Raw genomic sequence first — 22513 nt, 5'->3', positions numbered from 1 at the left:
GGACTGGAGGGTGGAACAGGATTTGAAAAAAAAAACTTCCAAATAATAGAAATCATTTATGATTCAGTTTGAACCATAGTGGAAATATATATTTAAAAAAAAAACATAAAATGGCTAATATGAAGGAAGTGATTAAAATGAAAAATCAGCTTTCTTGCTGATTTTATACACAGAACAATATGTACATGCATGTACATACAAACCTGATTGTAAAGTACTTGTTACTTGAGATTTTATATAGAAAACGTATGATGAGGTTTTATTCAACTACAAATTTGAGCTTAAACGCTTAGTTGACTAATCGATTGGTTGATTTGTCAGTTATCTAAATTCTGATTTATTATATAAATCAACAACTGTTTTGATAACAGATAGATTTTTCAACATTTTACTGTTTCAGCCTTTCAAAAGTTAGGATTCACTGTCTTAAATTACAGTAAACTAAACCATTTTGAGACATTGGACTGATGGTCAAACACAACAAAATACCCGAAAACATCACTTTCAGTAATTGTGATGTGCATTTCTCAGCATATTCTTACATTCTTACAAAACAAAAATATTTTCAGTCCTCTATATTTTTTAAACATATCTAATTATAACATATATAACACATTTAAATTCTGCATTTCTTGGCAAAATTAGATATGGAGTCAATTTAATTAATCCATTGATAAAACAAGAAAATAAAATATTTGCATGCATTCTGCATTTTATTATTATGGATCACTTGAAATCAGTCAAATCTGTATGGCCTGTATTTTTATATTATTTTTCTTTACCATGTTATACTAAAGTTTTTCAATTTTATTCTACTTTAAACTTACTTTGCAGATAAGAATGATTATATTTGTGTTACACAAATGATAAACAATAAGCTATCCCAACAGTATGTCACAAAGTGTAAATTAGTTTTCCCTCAACCAGCTACAACATTAAAATGCTGCTCACATGGTTATGGATAAGAAAGAATAATCAAGTTAATTTTTTACTTTATATACTTTAATTTATAATAATTATATTTTGTAGGTGTTGTTTTTGTATTTAAATTCTTAATCTGTGAAATAATAATATATATGTTTGTGAAATAAATGTAGTGGAGTAAAAAAAGCGTAATATTTCCCTCTGAAATATAGTGGAGTAGAGGAACTATGGAGTAGCAAGAATTTAGTCAAAATTGTATTGTAGTATTTGAGTGAATGTGCTTTTGTGAATCTCACTTTTCATAGTTAAGCTTCAAGTAACTGATGCAGAAGAGCTCACGCAGTAATGGTGCAGCTGACATCAGTAGTGAACTGGACTTTGCTTTTGTTTTATGGCTCTGGGTTGCTGATATGTTGACGCCCAGTGATCACTTTGTTTGCTCGGGTCTGCAGTCGCGTCACTCTGTGCATCTGACTGGAGTGGATTTGTTTGGACCTTTTCTGCTATTTTAGGAGATGACTAGGTACCACAAAGCAGCGATTGATGGCTACTTGGACCTTTTGAAGGAGGCCACAAGGAAGGACCTGAACACTGCGGATGAAGATGGCATGACTCCCACCTTATTGGCTGCTTTCCACGGACATGTCGATGCTCTTCAGCTCATATGCAGCAGAGAGTAAGCATGATACACTTCTCTCTATCACCTGTGCTTCATCACATAGCCTTCAAATAATCTGTGGCCATAGCATTTATGTCTTCATTATTATTACTTTATGGTCCTGTAATCTATCAAAGTTCAATTTAAATTTATAATTTAAAATGTTTTAATATGTCACAAAGAAAGTATGTCAGATAACTTTGGTTATATTGTTGCACTCAGACATGTAAATACAAACATTTTAATGTAATTTCTAATGTAATGTTTTTTCATGCATTAGCCCTAAAATGAAACTAAAGTCAGCACTAACGAGGAAACATAAATAGTATTCACTGAGCAAAGGTTAACAATATTCTATAGGCAATTTTATGGCTGAAAAATGTGTTTTATGCTTTTCTACTGTGTGTGTCATGTGTTTATGGTTTCCACTATACCTTAATGAGCTAAAACTTAATTCCACTCTTTAAACTACTCTCTCCCATGAGCTGAGCCAAGTGTTTAATCAGCCAAAGCCATTCTGTGAAACAAAAGAGCCCTGTTTCTATCCCTACCACCCCCACCTCCATCCCTCATTCAATAAAACAAAAGACAGGCTAAAACCAACAACATTCTTACTGAAAAATGAGGTTGAGATGTTTGGAAGATATTTAGTAGTGCGTAACACACATCTCACCTACGTGGCCAGAATTAACTAAAGCATTTCCGCTTTGGTGATTACCAGCATGAGCAGGTATTTATGACAAGGTCTTTTACAGCAATCAGGACTTTTATGGCTGTGACAATGAGGCATAGTAATGGAGGACTTTAAATCTTAATAGTTTACCAATTATCTTCAAAAATGTTTATTATTATATAGTTATATTATGTGAGTGTTTTAGCTATCTGAAAGACTTCTTTCATTCTTGTCTTACATTTAAGGTAATGGTTTAACATTTTGGGAAGCTTAGCTTAGCATAAGGCTGACTTGCCTGGATTTGTTTGAAGGTAACAAAATCCAACTACCACCACCTTTAAAGCAAACTAATTAACACTTTATATATTTTACATATCAAACTATTTCTCGGGGACAGCTCCAGTTGCCAGGCAACCCACAGACACTCTAGGAGTTACTGTTCCCTGACAAGAAATAGTCTGATCCCCTGTAATACCACAAATGCTGTTTTTATACGTCTGTGTACGGATGAAATAAACAAGATATAACATGTTAGTCAGATTTTGTTATGACCCAGGCTACTTGTTTCCCCCTGTTTCCAGTGTTTATTCTTAGCAAAGCTAACTGCTTGCTAGCTCCAGCATCATATTTTCCATGCGCACATAGGCTAAGAGTGGTGTCAATCTTCATCTAACTTTCAGAAAGAAAGGGAATAAGTATATTTCTCAAAATGTGGAATATTAACCATCAGACGTAGCCATGACAACAAAAACAAGCTAAAAAGACATGTTAATTAAAGTTGTGAAAGACTTTCACAAACCTTTTTGAGCTGACTAGAGGTTAAATCAACAGGTCATAGACAGTAACAAAACAACAATGAAAAAGTTGCAGAAAGTGACTTTAAATCAAAAATGTTCTTTTGTGCCAAACAGAGGAGACCCCAACAGGAGTGACATCTGGGGAAACACACCGTTGCACCATGCTGCAGCTAATGGCCACATGCACATCCTCAGTTTCCTGGTCAACTTCGGTGCCAACCTTTTCGCCCTGGACAATGAATTCCACTCAGCTATGGACGTTGCTGCTTCTCGTGACCGCATGGACTGTGTGCGCTTCCTAGATGCTGCTGCCTCACAGCAGACCAACCAAAATGCCAAGAAGGTCGCCAGTCTAAAAAAGGAAGCCATCAAAGAAGCGGAGAAACGTGTAAAGCTCTGTGAGAAGGTGAAGAAGAAACACCAGAGCAAGATGGATAGAATGCACCGTAGTGCAAGCAATACTGGGTCTGTTTCGGAGGCCAGCATGGCATCATCACTCTCAAACAGTGGTACCATGACTGGCATCAATGAACAGTTCTCCAAGCTTATTGCTGCTGATAAATCTGGCTCTCTTACAGCCAGGGTTAAAGGCACCCTCCAGAAGAAGCTCGGGAAGAAAGATAAAGGCACACTGCAGAGATCAGGAGGTGATGGGAATGTTATTTTCCTCAAGCAGGAGAATGGCGCATCTGAGAAGCCGGAGTTTCTGGATGTCTTCAACGAGCAGGATGAAAACATGTTCGATGAAGAAGGAATGGGAGGCTTTGAAGATGATGATGACAATGATGAACCAAGCCAAGTAAAACAGTCCATCTTCAACCGGCCAGGTCTTGGAGGTTTGATTTTCATGAAGAAGATGGGGCTTGAGTCAGATGACGTCCCCAGTGGGAACAATGAAAATCTCGGCTACCTCGTTCAGAACGAATTGTTTGAGGCAGATGAAGATGCCGATGGCTTTGAGGGGGCAGGTGATGCTGATCTGCCCTGGGATCAGGAAGATCTGGGCCTGGATGATGATGAAGATGAGGAAACCTCTCCTTTGGATGCATTCTTGTCTGCTATCTCCTTGCCAGAGTTTGCCCCTGCATTCAACAGAGAGCATCTGGACCTGGAAGCACTCATGCTTTGCTCTGATGAAGACCTGAAAGGCATTCGCATCCAACTCGGACCCAGGAAGAAGATCCTGGAAGCTGTTGCTCGCAGAAAGAACGCACTGGAGAGCCCTGGCGTCATTAAGGACAGCTGCTTGTGAGCCAATAAAACATGAACAGTGATTTTTAATCCTGTTTGAAATTTAAAATGGGTCTGTATTTTTTTGCAAAGAGAGCCAATAGTTTCTCTATAAAACAAAAATGATTCAGCAAACCGTTTCTCCAAAAGCAAGTCCAACTTTTTAAAGAGATCAAACGTATATAGTGCATTATAGAGAAGGAATAATATGCACAGCTGTGTTTATACACTATTATGTATGTTATAACCAATTACAAACAGCAAGGCAGGAGAGTCCGGACTTACAGGATCAATGATACCCTCTAGATGTCTAATTCAAAAACAGCAGAAAATTCTTATTATTTATGATAAAATAAAAAAGAATAGACACATGGTATTCTATTTCAAATAAACAGTATCACTGTGTAGACAAAAACAAGAGGTATTTTGATACAGAATTGGTGATTGTTTCTGTCCATTAATGAGATAGCAATTCATTTGATTATGCTGTTGTATTTTTTATAATTATTTTTACTGTTTGACAACATAATTGTCTAATAAATAAAAACTGTGCAAAATAATATCTCCAATTTAACATTCTCTGATGCAAATATGTGTGTGTTTGTCCATTTGTATTCATCACATTGTGGGTATGTTCACACAGTCACATTGTGGGGACTCAGCTTCCATTTAGGGGATAAAACATTGGTGACCACAAGGTAAACCATTAAGTTTTTGATATAGTAGTCGAAAGAAATCTACCCACCAAAAATGAAGAAACACAAGAAAATAAAGAACTAAATTCCTTACTTTGACAACAACAGTGTGCACATACAATGATTTTAACCAGATTTGGATCTTATGCTAGGTAAAGTTAGAAAAATGTATTAATCTGGATTGTAGTTGGTGTTATGTTCAGAAATGTACAAGAGTGCCAAAGGAAAAACAGTCCAGTTTGTTTTCAGACAAAAAGGTCAGATAAGCCCGCTGTACACTGGCTGCCCACCACCAATGTGCAGACAAGGTCAACAACTAGCTGGTGAACATAGTGGAGCATTTAGCAGCTTAAGAAATGGTCATTTTTCTCAGGGGTTTCTTCACCAGATGGCCAGAGACATGACTCAGATTAATTTCTAATGTTGGTCCATGTCTGCTGGATGTGTAAATAGGAAAGTAATATAACGCATGCTTCTGCTTCCCGTGTCAAAAGCTGCCACCAATCTCCACCAATCCAGTCGCTGCCATGTGTGCAAGTGTTTACTTTGTGGGTGGAGATGATGAAGAGAGAGGCAACCGGTGCAGGATAGAAAAGGGAACTGATGAGAAGCCACTAAGGTAATGTAAGAATGAGTTTATCAAAATTTTTGATTCCAAAAATAGAGGGCAGTTACTGTGATTTTGTGACAAAAAATATGAATATGAAAAGGTGAAAAGGATGAAAAAAAAAATGTATAGTAAGTCTGTAGTTAATAAATTTAAAATGAAGCTTGGGTGGGTGGCTGAGTGATGAGAATTTACCAGAGAATTGAGGAGATAAAATACACTCATGTTTAATCACACCATGTATAGGGTGGTGTTTTGTTTAAACACATTCAAGTTCATTGTCATTGCATTAAGATAAATCTACATACATACAAAAAATATGTTTGCAATAAAATAGGCTCAGACTTACAATGTGGCAAAAATAGCATTTTTCCTCCAGGTTGAGGAGCATAGAGCTTAAGTGAAGGAGGTAAGTTATTTAAAAACAACAAATGTGATAATGTCAGAGCTGTTCCCCAAGGCCAGACAAGCTAAATCCTGCCCTGCAACTGATTGTTAATATGTTTGCATAATCAGCTAGGTAAACATGCATCAATGCTGTGTTTACAGCTCCTAAGTGGTAAAATCAATAAATACTGCTGAAAATGTGTTCCCTAAAAACTTGCCTGGATGGTAATTCAATCTTGTTAAGACATTTAAGTTTAAATACATACAAAATATTTTTTTTATTCTTATCTCAGCATAAAATTTGCAAACAATATATTTTTTTTTTTTTGCAAAAACACATGTCCATGAATGTAAATTCACCAGTCATAGACTAGACGACATTCCTTAGTATTTTAAGTAGATTGCATATTCTGTACATATTTTTCATGTGACATTCCTGTCCACTGTGTGTAATTTTTCTGTTTGGCTTTGTTTGTTTGTTGTTGCTGCTACTTGCACGAAGCAGAAATTTTGAGGGGATGAACTATCTTGACTTGGGCTACATAGGTGGGAGGGGCTTCCGGTGGCTGCTGCTCTTTATTGCCGTCTGACGCTTCACCGTGTGAATGTGGGAGAGTGCGTTTGCACTGTAGTAGTCACGATCATGTCTAACAGGTAACGTGTTTCACTGTCACAGCTGTCTGTACGCCGTATGTCTCCTCCTGAAACGACTCATTAGTTTGACTCGGTAGAAACCAGCTCGTTTGCGCCGCCAAGCCGCTCCTTCTGAGCTAAGCCTAATTAGTGAGCTAAAAGACAATCTCAGACTGCCTCTCTCATCGCCTTGTTTCTTCTCTTGCGACTTATACTAATGTCATTCTAACATTAGAGTTTACGGGGGCTAATTTGCATAGAAAAACATGACCGGTTACCATTCAAATCGTGGTTCGGTGTCATAATCGGACGCCAGAGTCCTAACTGTCTCTGTATTGACTCCCAGGCTTGCCTAGCAGAGTAAGACATGGCTGAAATTATTGCAGTCAACGCCAGTCTGCCTTCTCCCTCCGCTATGAACGTCACCTTCCCGCTGCAGGAGGACTACCTGTTTGTGGAGACCAGGCACCCCAGCACTGTCCTGCAGGGCCTGAACAGCCTGCGGCTCAACAACGCTTTCTGTGATGTGACTCTGTGCTGTGGAGGACAGGAGTTCCCTTGTCATCGCATTGTGCTGGCCTCTTTCAGCTCCTACTTCCAGGTAAACACAGCTTTCCTCACAGCTATGTCGGTGACGGGCACCAGTTCATGTTTATCTGCTAAGGAAGTCATGTGAACAACAGCTGTTTATTGTGTTTCCCCTCAGGCAATGTTTTCCACTGACCTGATAGAGTCCAAACAGGAGCGGGTTGCCATCAATGGAGTTGAACCTCAGATGATTGGCATGCTGGTGAGCTACGCCTACACATCAGAGGTCTACATCTCTAAAGCAAATGTGCAGGTAAAGTATCCACTCTCACCTTTTCTCTTTTCTTTGAAACAACATGTGTGCTAAACACACACTGAATCTGTCGTAGGCCCTGCTGGCAGCAGCCAACCTGCTGGACGTGATGGCTGTTAGAGAGGCCTGCTGTCGTTTCATGGAGCGTCAGATGGACGAGATGAACTGTGTGGGGATTCACTGCTTTGCAGAGGCCCATTCTTGTAAGGTGCTTGAGAAACGCAGCATGGACTACATCCTTGAGCACTTCAACAGTGTTTATCAGCAGGTGAGAGGCTGATGGGGCCATGTTATATTGTCACTGTAGTCTCAGTGTTGACTCCTGTAGTCTGGCATGTTTGCAGCAGTAGCCAAGAGCAATGTCAGATACACTCCCAATTACAGGTGGATGTGTTCTTCAATGGTCGTCTAGTTAATTTTGTATTGTGATAATGTTAAATAGTAAACACTATCTTCTGCCACAGTGTATAGATAAAAGAACCAGATGGGAATGTCTGTTTTATGTTAAATTAATGAAAGAAATATCCAAAAAGATAGAAAATACTCACTGATTTACACCATTTCCCACAGTGACCTGAGGGTTTACCGCAGTGTCTTTAGCAAATGTAGGTCACCTAACTAGATTCAAAGACCAAGACTCCATAGCTATCGTTGAAAAATTATTTTTATGAAATAAAGCATTCATCGTCAGGGTGAAAGAGCGCAGGTGCATTTTTGCGGCTCTAATTATCATATTGCCCAAACATACTCCCTGAACCAAAATCAATCCTAAAACAGAGACAGCTTTATATTAAAAGTCTTCGTCATCGTGTGCTCTTCACTCTTTGCTATGGACTAGACGAGCGGCTCAATGTTTTCCCAGTGGATGTCAGGTTGTGATGTGGAGCTATTAAATGTCAGTGAACATGTGTATGAATGTGAAGTCGATCAGTTTTTTTTTTTTTTTGTTGTTTTTTCTAGGTTAATTTTCTAGTTATTTCAGAACTATTGTGTAAAAACTAGCCAACATCACCTGACCAGGATAATGGAGCCTGGCAGTGTTGTGGGTTTCATGTGTGACAGGGGTTTAACAGAGATAATCTACCTGCCTGTCAGCAGTTGAACCAATGGCTATGAGTGATTAACTTCCTCTCTCTCTCTGTGTGTGTGTGTGTGTGTGTGTGTGTGTGTGTGTGTGTGTGTGTGTGTGTGTGTGTGAGAGAGAACCAGGCGTAAGTTGTCACTTAGCCAATATTGAATGAATCCTGCTCTATTTCTTCCCCCCACGCCCAGGAGGAGTTCCTGTCTCTGTGTGTGGACAAACTGACAGAAATCATTGCCAATGACCAACTCAATGTGCCCAAAGAGGAGATGGTGTTTGAGGCCGCCATGTCGTGGTTGAATAAATGCCCCACTCGCAAACAGAGCTTTGAAAAGGTCAGACTCGGTATAGACATGTCATATGAAAATGCACACAGTTCTCCATCTATTCTTGTTTTTTGTTGTGGATGTATTGTAGCAGAGATTGTGGTAGCACTGAGCATGTCTTTGATCAGTGTTTGGGCGAGGATAATCTTAGACGTTCATGGCCCACTACAAGTATGTGTTGTTGTATCAGGAAAACTGAGTCTAACCTTATATCTATTTCTATCAGCAGATATTCTATATGTACTGTATTTTTATATATATATATATATATATAAACTTGAATGAAAACAAATGATCAAATATACATAAAAGGCTGCTTATATGACTTTAACTTGACTTGACCCAAGCATTTCCACTGCATTATTGCTTCTTAATAAAAGTATTCAGATCAATACCGATAAATCTGTAATAGGCCAAAAACGGTCGGGCTGTACTTTCTTGCTTTCCAACAAGAATAGACTCACCTATGCTTGGTCGGCTCTTTCAGTCATCCACCCATAGATGCTACGTATATGAGTCTCAAATTCTCCTATTGGATAAAAGTTATTTTAAATTAGAGATACAGTGGCAGCAACTAAGATGAGCCGTCTGAGTTAATCAGATTTCTCTCCTTTCATTTGTTTCTCATAGGTCCTTGAGCATATCCGCCTGCCTCTGATCAGCCCCTACTACCTCCACGATGTGATCGAGTCTCTGGAAGTGGTGAAGGAGAACCAGGGCTGCCAGAGGCTCATCTCCGAGGCCAAGGACTACCTGCTGCTAAAGGACCGCCGTGGAGAGCTCTACTGCCCCAGAGCGAGGCCTCGCAGGTCCACAGGTAAACATACTCACACGTGCACATTCAGAACAACTGAGAGCCAATGCAACTTGTATTTTCATTATGGGTAGAGGCTGTGTCTTTGACCATCTCTGTCAGCCTAGTGTGTTTTCTTTTTCTACTTTTTAAATGTTTTTTTTTTTTTTTTCTTTTTCTCTTTGGTCGCACTTGAAATTTAGGACTTTGTAGCTTGAAATATTTGTATCTTGGTGTCACTATAATACATTAGACTTTTATTGGCACTCATTTTCAATTATTAAACTGGTTATTAGACAGCACCACCCCCTTCACTTTAGGTGCCTAGTCAGTTAATTTTTTTTTTTTTTTTTGTAAAAATGCCAGAAGGGCCTCGTTTACAGCTTTTTTTACTGTTAATATTTGGTTATGAATATGTGGCTATACATTTTATGACATTAAACCACATATACTTGGGCATGGGCATTTAAAAGAAACTTTTTCTGGACCAAACGATTGAACTGATCAATGGAGAAATGAGTCGACAGAATAATCGATAATTAAGGGAATCATTAGTTGCAGCCCTACACACCACTACGTTGTATCCTACTGGGGAATGCCTCGGCTCACTTCTCTCTGTTCCTCTCCCCCCTGTTGCCATGGCAACAGGGACAGCTGAAGTAATAGTGACAGTTGGCGGGGAGGACGACAAAGTGGTGCTGCGCAGCGTCGAGAGCTTCGATCCTGTGACGAATCAGTGGAAGAATCTGGCCTGCCTGCCCTTCGCTGTCAGCAAACACGGGCTGGTCGTGTCAGGTGGGGAGACGCTGTCAGTTTCTTTTGAGATGAAAACTCGCTCATAACTGACTCCACATTGTGTCTCCTCAAATGAGCACAAAGCTTAGATGTAGTGCACATGACAGGTGACATGTTTCTGTCCCTCCACTCCGACCCCTCCTCCCTTTCTGTCCCTCTGTAGACTCGACCCTGTATTTAGCAGGAGGGGAGTTTCCTGACGGCTCAGCCAGCAGGGAGATGTGGCGCTATGACCCCTGCTTCGACTCCTGGATGGAGATGGCGCCCATGAATGTAGCTCGATCTGAGTTAGGTAGGGCTGCCGCATTATACTATGTGCAGTATACTATACCATACATTTAGTCAGTTGTGCTACTACAACAACACAGCCACAACTGGCCCTTCTTTGTCATGCTCTGAAATCTTACATCACCACATCCTTCAGTGATTTCCACTATATGTTCATTCACTGTTTGTTCTTTTCCCATAACTCAGTGTCTCAGCATTTCATGTCTATAGTCATATTTTAGATGCACTTTAGCTTGGAATTCCTTGTTTTTAGTTGCAAATGTTGTAGTCTTCATCCCCAGCTGGCGCTGACTCAGCTGACATTTTTGCTATTGCTACGTAGCCAGCGCTAGTAAATGTAAATGTAAATGTAAATGTACTTTATTTATAAAGCCCTTTACAACAATCCTTTCGGTGTACCAAAGTGCTTTACAACAGATAATAAGTGAAGAGATAAATAAATGAAAAACAATTTTAAAAAAAAATAATAATAAAAGAACAATAAGAGCAATAAAATACAACAAAATTAACAGCATTAGTATTAACAGCTGTTTACATACCAGTGTAGAAGTTTAGTATGAATTTACTTGGCAAGAGCTGTCTCCAGAGGTGGACAGCAACGCCCATGATTACTCTTGTATGGCTTCTATTTCTACCCTTTTTTTTCTTCTACCGGAGTTAGCATGCTAACCAGCGAGCCCCGACCTGTCCTGTCCCTGTGAGTGTAGCGGCCAGTCTGCCCATAGTTCAGCATGAGAGGATGAGGAAATAGCGCTGATCAGAGGGTGTATTCTAACCTCTTGTTTCATCTATTTCATCCTTGCTTGAACTGTTTGGCTGTGTGTCGTATCCTAGTTCCTGCCACACACTGAGGGCGAGAAACACTTAACTCCCTCTGAATGGCCTCCTCTCCCCAAATACTAATGAGGGCCTGGACAGTTTGGCCAACAAGCATTCTTCATTATTATTCATTGTTAAAGCACTAATTGTCCTGGCTGATGCAGATACAGAAGAATTTTTGGTCACTGTTGTTACAATTGTTTTAGTCGTCCTTGTTGCGATGTGGTGACACAACTACTTGACTGATCCGGATCAGCCGCACTGTCGGCAAACTCTTAAGGTTCCTGGAACATTTGTCTGAGCAGTGCCAGGAACTTGTCCTCAAACTGGGCAGAAAGCAGTGAAAACAAAAGCAGAACTAGAGACGATGGCTAAAAGTAATGACATGTTTTAATGAGTTGAGGCAGTACAGAAGCACATTTAGAAGCTCTTGGATTAAAATATAGGTCTTTATGTCTTTCATGTTTAAGTGAAACATTGTTATCATTGGTGACTCATTAGTGAATCTCTCTCACTCCACTCAGGCCTGGTGATGCTGGACGGGTTCGTGTATGCAGTGGGAGGGTGGGAGGGAAGGTCTCGTCTGGACTCGGTGGAGTGCTACAACCCCCACACCAACTCCTGGCAGTTCACAGAGTCTGTCAAGATGGCCGTCACAAGTCCGGCTGTGGTGGCCCTGGACGGACTGCTCTATGTTACTGGTATGAAATGGAGGTTTTACGCATGCATGTTATTACTGAGGTTGTTCTTTTTATTTTAATTTATTTGTTTTGTTTGTTTGTTTTAGAGTAACCATGTGTCTCTCTGTGTCCTGGTAGGTGGAGCAGTTTTAGAGGATGGAGACGGCACAGACCTCGCCCAGGTGTACAACCCTAAAACCTCGGTATGGACAGAGGTCGCCCCGATGCAGATCGCTCGCTCTGGTTCCGCAGCCTGTACACTCAAAGGAAAGATCTATGTTATAGGTATTACACTTCTCAGCACTCAGCCTTCAACCTTTTCTAGATTCACAGTGCTCACCAGTCAAGACATGCAGTCTTTTCTGCGGTTGAATCTCTCTTTCCTTCTCCCAGGCGGATGGCATGCCTCGACAGAGAACACAGATAAGGTGGAGTGTTACAATCCCAAGACCAACCAGTGGACCATGTGCGCCCCCATGAAAGAACGGCGCTACCGGCCCGGTGCTGCTGTGGTGGATGGAAAGATCTACGTTCTGGGAGGAGAAGAAGGCTGGGACAGGTGAGGGGCTATCCAGAAAAGTTACTTCTACATATAATGGTTATCTAATCTGTTGTACCTGCATTTCAGAAATTGGGACTTGGGTCTATATTTACTGCTTCACACCTTGTATTTCACGATGTCACAGGATCTGGGAACAACTTAAGGCAGAGATTGCAGACATTAATATCACTGATTAGTTAAACACACATCTTGTGTCTGCCACAACTTGTGTACAGCTTCAGTCACAGTAAGCAATCACTGAGTGCCACAAGTATCAATGATAGGCGAGGGATCGACATTTCTTGAAATGTTTATATTTGTGTGTGTGTGTGTGTGTGTGTGTGTGTGTGTCTTCTTTACAGGTGTTCTAATACCCGTTGATTACATTAACCGTCATTAGGCTATTCGTCTTTAATTGTAACAAACTTTGCACCTCAAAGATGGGAATATTTCCACAAATAACATTTGAGTTAAATGATGAAATCAGAGAAGAGCAAAAATGAGGCTAAGACTATAAGGCAAACAACATGAGCTTCGAACTGTTTTCAGACTTGGCTTCATTCTGTTAAGAAGACGTGACGAGAATGGAGCAAAGTGTTTCACCCTGAAATTTGACAAAGAAACAAAAAATCATAAAGACCCACCAGCGGGAGCCAGAGAAGGGAGGGATGCTATGTTTGAGGAGCCAGGAAATCTTGGCAGCATCTTTCAAAAAACACCTGAGCAAAATTCTGCCTGGTGCAGAAACTCTGTATCTGCAGATCATCGGGGGTGAACAAAAGGGGCGTTTGGTTCCTGATTTAGTTCCTGTAGATGTAAAAACAGGAGGACAAACATATTTACAGCCTTTCTTCTTAGGAAAACGGGGCTGTTTGATATAACTGTTGAATTCACTGTGGAGTTTAATTCAGTTCATTTGTACATGCAGATATCACGACACTATCGAGAGGTTCTGTGATGAGACCGACACCTGGGAAATTGTCGGGGAGATGCCCACCAGTCGCAGCTGGCTCAGCTGTGTGTCTCTCCAGCTGAGGAAGGATATCCACATGAGCAGCTCTCCTGGGACGCCAAATGACAACTGAAGCAGGATATCGTGGAGGAATCTTTCCTGTTGTCTGCGCCCTCTTCGGAGCCAGTGCACTACAAAGCTCAGAGCTGTGGAAACCAGCAAGCTGAGAAGTGATGCCTGGATTTGCCATACCACTGTTTGAGCTGTTACTGATGGCAAAAAGTAGTCATGGTTTTTAAAAAAAAAATTAAAAAAAAAAAATCATTGACGCTTATGGAATGAGTCTCACTCACTTGGTGTAGGGAAGAAGGCAATGTTGATGTCACATGACCTCAAGTAACTGTAATGGACGAATCAGTCAGCAGTCAGAACTTACTTTCTGTATGATGTGAACATGTGTGGGTATTGTTTTTATGTCCCAGCACCTCTAATCTGTGAAGATCTTCCCAGCCAACATAGTGTATTTTTGTATCATTATTATGTGATGTATTTATTGGGGTGTGACTAGCTGTGAGAATGACCGTTGAAAAAAATAGTAAACATTTCGCTCTATCAAAAGAATTGAATCGTGAATATTTTCAAAGATTACCTGTGAAAAAGATGGCTATACGTAAGCAGTGTTTTTGTAATTAAACTTTGTAAGTTTTGAATGATTGTCTTTACTACCTGTAACATGTTCAGTATATTTTTGTATTGTAGTGTGCGTCATGCATTTTAGTGAATTTAAATGCAGTTGGGTTCTAATAAAAATGTTTAATTCTTTACTGTGAATGATGGTGTATGTTATTTGTTTTTATTTTTTTCTTCTATTTCACAGAATAGTCTTAAAACAAATACACTGTGACCAGCAGTCATGTAGTACTTAAACGGTTAATTTTTGTAGCCTACCAATTTGTTTTGTATGTTCAGTTCCCAACCCCCAAAATAAGTTCTTGCTTATTATGCCTTCATGTTGGCGACAGCAGCATGGAGACACCCTTGCCCCAGACATTTTTAACCAAAGCCCCAAAGGAAAGACTTTATTAAAAAAAATAAAAAAAAGTTTGTTCATTTGCCCCGTTAATATACATTATCTCGTAGTTGTGAGATATTTTTATTTATTTATTTTTTCAGAATTGTAAGATGGTAAGTCATACATGTTACACACGAAAGTCAAAATTATGAGAGGCAAGTCTTCTCTGTGAATGCAATGCAATATGAAGCCGCGGCAGCGGCTGAAACTCCTCATCTTGCCATCCTAAATCATCTTTGCTGTGCTGCACGGTGCAGTGGATTGTGGGAGAGACGTCAGCCCGTCGCCATATCTGTCTTTCTGTACCGGCTGAAGGAGAGTCTGGAGTCATGAGAGGAATCTGCTCCCTGAACAGTCTCCCCGTGAGTCCCGTGTTTTCTGTGTTTGATCTGAACTGTGTCACCTACAGGACCTAAACTTTTGTCGTTGTGGTTCTCGACCTGTTTGAAAAAAGAACCCACTTACCCGTAGTTAGCGCGGTGGCTAGTTAGCTTGCTAGGTGGCTGGCTAATGCAAGTTTATCTAATTTAAGGCTAGCTCGCTTGGTTTTACAGCCGAGTTAAGTAACACCTTCTGGCTGAATCATTCAAATGTACTGTAGGTCAGATAAAATGCAGGTGAAGTGCTATGAAATAGCTTATTTCGGTTTAGCTTAGCGGCAGTTCATAGCTTCTTGTTTTCTGCTGAAGGTCATCTCTGAACTTGTGAACCCCCCATTACTTCATCCAGGTATCTTGAAGGGAACAACACCCCGGCTTTGGTCATATTTTGGTGAAAGGCTGACATTTTACCGATGCACTGTCAGAGCAACCCCAGCCTGTGTTGACAGGACACATGCAGTGATTGGCCTCAGTGTAATATATTTGCACGGGTCGTTTCAGGTCGCCCACCTTACTTTAAGACAGGCAGGTTGTCAGTGTCTGCTCTTTGACATGCCGTAGAAGGATTTGAACATATAGTGCATGAACATTAAGTTATCAGCTGATGGAACAAATCAAAGTATTATTTTGGGTTATTTTCAAGTAAAAATATATGTGAATGAATATATTCATTATAGATTAATCTGGCGATTATTTTCTCAATTAACCATTTGGTCTGTAAAATGTCAGAGGATAGCTAAAATGTCCATCTCAGTTTCTCAGAGCTCAAGGTGACGTCTTTAAATGCCTTGTTTTGTCCGATCAACAAGTAATCAGTTTAATTTGATACAAAGCAATTTTGACCTTTTTTGATGATTAATCAATTATCAAATTTTCAGTCAATTGACCGATCTATTCTTGGATTTATCGTTGCAACACCCCCTAAAACAACACAATGTGTACTAGACCCCTCTGTTTGCAGTTACATGTTGTCTGTAGGTTGTGACCAGGTCTATCAGACAGTGATTTCTTATTCCGTGTTTTATCTGAATCGCTTTTAGAGCCACAAGGGGTAGAATTATTTAGTAATATATAAATATCGATAAAAGGTACACAAAATAAATTATACAAACATAATTTAGTGTTTTCCTATCCTGTTTGTCAAATGCTGACCCCTCATTTACTTATAATTCTGTTAGGTAGATGACAGGTGTTATGAAACATCAGAGGTTGTGCTAATCTTCGTGGTGGTAAGATTTGTCCAATCAAATGTCAGCCTAACTTTTGAGGAGCACTTGCACTTGAACCTCTGAGGAAAAGTATACCATTCTCTAACTGGCTATTTAACTGGAGCCTAATGTTTACACCACTTGAAGCTGTGCCACTTTCACTTAGACATCTTGTTAGGTAAAGTCAAGATAGTTGAAGTAGTTAAGCACTTTCTTGTTCTTGACGCCCATTACCAACGAAGAGGATGCTCTCACAGGAAATGTTGCTTAAGAAATCATTCTCTTTAATTTGGTGTCACCTCTGACCACAGAAACGTTGCTACGCTGCTGCCAGGAGGAGTGAAGCTCTGACTGAACCCCTCGCAGGCCTGAAACCGTCCACGGCTGCAACTTCCCCTCAAAATGTCCATGTAGGTGCTGCTCTTGTCTACATGTGAATATCCATTCAAGGCTGCCAAAACACTAATAAAGAATCAACAAAGTTTAATCAGGAAAAAGGAGAGCAAAAAACACAGTAAAATTAACATCTTGACTGTTTGATTACAAGTTCCCAGTAACATTTTTCTTTGCTGCTTCAGGTGTCGAAGCTCCCAAACGGTCTGGTGATAGCATCACTGGAGAACTACTCCCCCTTGTCCAGTGTGGGTGTGTTTGTGAAAGCTGGGAGTCGCTATGAGACTGTGGAAAACCAGGGTGTCTCTCATGTGCTACGACTGGCAGCAAACCTGGTGACGTGAATGATTTTGTGAATGTGTAATGGGAAACTACAGGGAAACTGTAAAGCATGTCTGCAATTCTGTTCAGTTAGCTTTATGGTTACTCATACAGTGACATACTGTAGCAAAGATGGCCACTGACAAATTAGATAAAGCTATCACATTTAATTTACAACATATTTAATGAGAAATTAAGAACACAGTTTTAATGCACTGCATTTTTTGAAGCAGCATCTCAATCCATTAGCCTGACAGTTAACCTTTCTCACATGCAGTTGTTCAATTCAGATAATTTTTTCTTTTTATAGACTACCAAGAATGCATCTGCCTTCAAGATCTGTCGCGGTGTGGAAGCACTGGGGGGCAGCCTGAGGTCAGTGAGGGTACCCTCTCCACATTCTCACACTAACCCTGCTATAGATAAATAGGTCTAACCATAACCTCAGTCTAACCATAACTGAACCGACTTCCTTTACTGTGCAGTGTGACATCATCAAGAGAGACCATGGTCTACACCGCAGACTGTTTGAGAGACCACCTGTAAGTGCTCCCATCTTCATGTCAAGCCTGAAATTAAGTTATTTTTACTTACTTAAAACCTACGGTGTTTTATGTACATTTTATTAAAAATCCTCTACGGTCGTGTTGATGCCACAGTATTTCTTTACCACTCTTGTTTCTGTGTGTCCAGAGATTCATTATTGGAGTTTTTGGTTGATGTGACCACAACTCAGGAGTTTCGGCCGTGGGAGGTAGACGAACTGACGTCCAGGGTGAAGGTTGACAGGGCTCTGGCTCAGCAGTGTCCTCAGATAGGTTAGTATCAGGAGCAAAGGTTCAGCTCAGTGTTTTCATCATGGGAATTCCAATCACGCAGCAACATTGAACATATCTGACAAGTGCAGGCAATTAATCTTGTGTTAGTGCTCCCAAATAAAAACAATAAATGGCAAGCTGCTCATAGCTGCAGATCGGGCTGTTGATTCTCAGATACATCAGCTTTATGGCGATTTAACAATATCATTTAGTTGAGTCCCTCGGATCTAACTCGTGGATGCCCAGTTTTCCTCGGCTGAAGTTCGGGTCTCTTTTTCCATTTTCTCCCACAGGTATAATTGAGAAGTTGCATGAAGCAGCATACAAAAATGGCCTGTCCAACTCTCTTTACTGCCCTGACCACATGGTCGGTCGTGTGTCCTCTAAACAGGTATGAATCTTTGTTTTGTTCTATTTCTGTACTTAGGAAAATAGTTAATTATATGGTCTTGAGGGGAAATCAAGTTACATTTCTACGTCGCTCTCTGCCCTCTTGGGGAGAATGATAGCAACTTATTATTTGTTAGATTGTGCGTAGATCTTACCCATCTCTCCTCCTCTTCCTTATCCTTCCCCCGTAGCTGCAGTCATTTGTTGAAGACAATTTCACCACTGGCAGAATGGCACTTGTAGGAGTAGGTGAGTGACTACTAGTGCTGTCTAGTCTGGCTGTATCACTTCTTTGCAGCAGCTTTCCTTTCACACCAGGCTTTGCTTATCGAGGCTCCATTTTACCAACTGATGCTTAGCTTTCTGATGTCATACCAGTCTTGTTGAAGTGAATTAACTTTGTGTGTGTGTTTGCACTGAACCAACCTCTTTCACCTTTTTTTACAATTAATGAATGATTACTTTGGCGCTTATCGCTCCCTCTCTTTTTCTTTTTTTCTTTTTTTTTTTTAAACATGCACTCTTAACATTCAGCAATGTGACTGTGTTCCAAGTGATTAAACAAATTGGTGGTGTTGATTTGAACACACTGGTGAACACACACATTAGGGAAAGTATTTTCCGAATGAACTGACATGAGCAAGATTAACTGGGTGACAGGTTCTAAATGTCGTTTTTGATAATTTTTCGTTTAATTGCCCAGCCCTAGTGACACCAATGGTTTTGTTATGTGTGGATTTTTGTGCATGTGATAGCGCTGACTTTGCCTGCAAACAAATGCTACAAGTGTTGGCACGACACATCACGCTAATATGGCAGTTTCAATCCTGGGAATGTGTGGTATTTTTCAGTTCATGAAAGTGCTCTGTGTTCCACCTCAGTTGTATGTTAATGTTGGACTCTCTGATTTATGCGTCCAGGTGTGAAGCACTCTGTCCTGAGGCAGGTGGGCGAGGGACTCCTGAGTGTCCGCAGTGGGGCTGACACACCTGTGGTGAAATCTGTCTACCGTGGAGGTAAAAGCCTGAGTTTAAAAGTGACAATTCCCTCTTTTAAGATTCATACTACATTATTGTCATGACACGTGTGTGTGTGTGTGTGTGTGTGTGTGTGTGTGTGTAGGTGAGCTGCGAGTGCTGAACAATGACGATCTGGTCCATGCACTGATTGCCAGCGAGGGTGCTGTGACAGGTAGTGCAGAGGCTAATGCCTTCACCGTGCTGCAAAGGATCCTGGGATCTGGTCCACATGTGAAGAGGGGCTCCAACATCACCAGCAAACTGAGTCAGGGTATTGCCAAAGCTACCGCACAGCCCTTTGATGTGAGTTGGAGGACTTAAAACTTTAATTTGGCATTTGTGGTTTTACTCTGGATTACTGTATTGCATTAGTTCTGAATGCGGAGAGTTTTGTCTCCTAACATCAGGTAACCTCTTGCTATCTTTCAGGCCACAGCCTTCAATGCCTCGTACTCTGACTCTGGCCTGTTTGGCGTCTATACTATTGCACAAGCTGACTCTGCAGGAGAGGTGATGGCAAAACTCACTTTTTCCAAGACAAATGTAACCTCATCTAAAATGTGCAAAGATGGCAGAATCTGCATTTCATTGAACTTGTGCTTGTTTCTGTCCTGTGCAGGTGATCAAAGCTGCCATCGCTCAAGTGAGAGGCATAGCTGAGGGAAATGTGTCCGAGGCTGACATCACCAGAGCAAAGTGAGTCCACGAAGAAGAAGAAGTTTTACACCAGACGCATTGTTATTGGTGCAATTTTCACTGAAATGTGCTGAAAGACAAGTTTTGAAGAATATGTTCTGTGTTTGACATTTTTTCATAGAAACCAGGTGAAAGCAGAGTACCTGATGTCAATAGAGAGCTCTGAGGGCCTGTTGGAGGAGATCGGTGCTCAGGCTCTGACCACTGCAGCCTACCAGCTCCCTGACTCTGTTCTCCAGGCCATAGATGCTGTCACCCAGGATGCTGTGGTCAAGGTGAGTGCTTTTTCTGTAGAAATGATGATAGGATTATTTTTTAGATGCTTTGGAGTCATAATTATCCAATTATGGCTCAGTATTTTCCTACATTTTCTTTTTATTAACGAAGACAACAATAATCTAGTTTAGTTAGAGGGCAACAGGGCATTTAATAAATCAGACTGACAATACATTTTTCAAATGCCACCTGATGGAATACATGGACCGGCCTGTTGTGCTTATACACAGATATTTCAAGTCGGTCAGATCAATAAAGAATAACATTTTTCAATCAATTTGTGTCACGTTTCAAAAATATTTAAAATATTGAATAAAAAGTGACAGTGCTAGTATAGCACACTACATAGTAAAAATTGACTACCCAAAAAATGAATGCAGAAATAAGTGAAGACAAATATAGAACAACCTATTTACAAAAACACAAATTTATTAATCCAAATCCAACATCCAAAGTTACTTATATATTTTTATGTTCAACGTTCTTTATGTAATGATTGCCAATGGATTTGTGTACTGTTTGAGTTGCAAATTGCAACATGGCTTTAAAAGTAAATAAAAAATAATGTAATTTGTGATAATGTATTCATTGACCAATAATGCTCATTAAATAACTCAAGGAATGAATTAAAGAGTTGATCTCTCTCCTTTTTTTTTTTTTACAGGCTGCGAAAAAATTTGTGGATGGCAAGAAGACCATGGCAGCTAGTGGACACCTCATTAATACACCATTTGTAGATGAAGTATGAAAATAAAGAACAAGAACCGTTGATTTTAACCTGGGCATGCTGTGCCTGGCTGCTTAAAAAGGAAAGAGGACCCCAAAGCCACAGCCTCTTGCAACAATTCATTTGATGTCACCAATCATTTGTAGTCTGTCCTGCAATATGTGTAAGCTCCAATGTGGAGCCGGAGAATCATAATGCAATATTCTTTGGGGTTTTTGTCAATTTAACTGTATATCTATGTAAATTAAAGTTATGACGGTAAAAACAGCTGGTTGTTCCTTGAATTTGTATCTTGGAATGGATTCAAAGTTACTGTTGGTTTTGAGGATGTGTCAGGAGTGTGAGGCTGGTCTGAAAGAAGTTTTACCACTTTTATATTGATATATTTACTGATGTATTGTTCCAATCATCAGCCTATAGGGGGACCCAAAAGCACAAACATGACCTGGTAGGGTTCTCTCGCAGGATTTAAAGTTTCCTTAAAGTGGCAATAAGAAACTTTTTCTCTTAAACTTATCATGATGAAGTAAATGTTGATTGCACAATATGGCTATGGCTATAGAATAATGACACCTTCAGCATTAAGATCAGTTCCTAAATAAGCCTTGCTTTCACTGTGTAATTCTTTCAGCTGAGCATGAAATTTCACAGAAAAATTATGTTGCAAAGTTAAGTTTGTTTTATCAGCTAATTTTAACATTATGTTATAATGTTGCATTATTAGTATTAATGATGCATTATTGATAAGCAGCATTTAAATATTACAGACAGGTCATTTTAGTATAATAATAACAATAAAGTACAATATTTTAAAAACTGATTAAACTTTTTAATTCTAAAATATTAATCTGCAGAGTGTCTTGTAAGTCAAGCTGTAGTGGTGTACAAATGCCTTAGATAATTGTACATAAGGTAAATGTACTTTGAAATGATTGAACAAATTTCGGCTCTAGTGTGATCAAAACATTATTGAGGAGTATGTTTCATGTGAGCACAATCTAATGTTAAATTAACAAAGGTCTTAAACACAGATTTTGACACAGGGCCCCAACACAAGACACAACCTCAAAATGGGCTAACAGTGTGGGACCCACCTTTGTTTATATTATGTGCAATATTCCAAAATTTGCAATATTCAGATTGTCAAGTCAAACAACTTGCAGTGAAGAAAGGACTTGTGGCTTGTTACTATCATTACATAATGGGGTGTTGTAATGGTGGAATTGCAAGATCAGGGTCACATTGTATTGTTTCATTATGCTGTATTAAATGTGCTACTACATCACCTCCAGTACAATTCAACAGAGAAAATACAGCCACAAAGCAGAGAACACAACATTTTATATCACAGAATATAAAACATTCCACAAAACAACAAAATATGAAACATTTTAGAAAACAACAAAACAGAAAACACCATTTTACAAAACACATTTTAGAAGACACTTCACAAAACACATTTTAGAAGACACTTCACAAAACACATTTTAGAA

General features: G+C 39.8%; 3 protein-coding genes across 4 annotated transcripts; all 3 read left to right on the top strand.

Annotated features, from left to right (window-relative positions):
• Nucleotides 1-1340: 1340 nt before the first annotated feature.
• anks4b (ankyrin repeat and sterile alpha motif domain containing 4B) lies at nucleotides 1341-4842 on the top strand. The gene is made up of 2 exons (XM_023423241.2): nucleotides 1341-1600; nucleotides 3167-4842. Exons 1-2 carry the CDS (start codon nucleotides 1440-1442, stop codon nucleotides 4302-4304), a joined length of 1299 nt encoding a protein of 432 aa, XP_023279009.1. The 5' UTR covers nucleotides 1341-1439; the 3' UTR covers nucleotides 4305-4842.
• Nucleotides 4843-6523: 1681 nt separating this feature from the next.
• Nucleotides 6524-14551, top strand: LOC111667548 (kelch-like protein 24). 2 transcript variants are annotated; one of them, XM_023423283.2, is made up of 12 exons: nucleotides 6524-6625; nucleotides 6951-7205; nucleotides 7311-7445; nucleotides 7522-7713; nucleotides 8718-8861; nucleotides 9483-9669; nucleotides 10294-10440; nucleotides 10604-10732; nucleotides 12072-12248; nucleotides 12366-12512; nucleotides 12621-12786; nucleotides 13697-14551. In XM_023423283.2, the coding sequence occupies exons 2-12, from the start codon at nucleotides 6972-6974 to the stop codon at nucleotides 13851-13853; spliced, it is 1815 nt and encodes a 604-aa protein (XP_023279051.1). In that variant the 5' UTR covers nucleotides 6524-6625; nucleotides 6951-6971; the 3' UTR covers nucleotides 13854-14551. The 2 variants fall into 2 exon arrangements, with proteins under 2 accessions (XP_023279051.1, XP_023279053.1); XM_023423285.2 differs by lacking the exon at nucleotides 6524-6625 and having other exon boundaries at nucleotides 6632-7205.
• Nucleotides 14552-15049: 498 nt separating this feature from the next.
• Nucleotides 15050-21287, top strand: uqcrc2a (ubiquinol-cytochrome c reductase core protein 2a). The gene is made up of 14 exons (XM_023423287.2): nucleotides 15050-15154; nucleotides 16692-16790; nucleotides 16959-17108; nucleotides 17405-17469; nucleotides 17580-17636; nucleotides 17788-17912; nucleotides 18206-18303; nucleotides 18494-18551; nucleotides 19223-19318; nucleotides 19425-19624; nucleotides 19751-19831; nucleotides 19941-20017; nucleotides 20139-20292; nucleotides 20958-21287. The coding sequence occupies exons 1-14, from the start codon at nucleotides 15122-15124 to the stop codon at nucleotides 21039-21041; spliced, it is 1377 nt and encodes a 458-aa protein (XP_023279055.1). The 5' UTR covers nucleotides 15050-15121; the 3' UTR covers nucleotides 21042-21287.
• The last annotated feature ends 1226 nt before the right edge of the window (nucleotides 21288-22513 follow it).

The sequence above is a fragment of the Seriola lalandi genome, unplaced genomic scaffold, assembly GCF_002814215.2.
Source record: "Seriola lalandi dorsalis isolate HSWRI2012SDOR001 ecotype SW California unplaced genomic scaffold, Sedor1 jcf7180002054690, whole genome shotgun sequence".
Lineage (NCBI taxonomy): Eukaryota > Metazoa > Chordata > Actinopteri > Carangiformes > Carangidae > Seriola > Seriola lalandi.
Note: the sequence above shows the minus strand (reverse complement) of the source record. Positions and strands in the feature narration are given on the sequence as shown.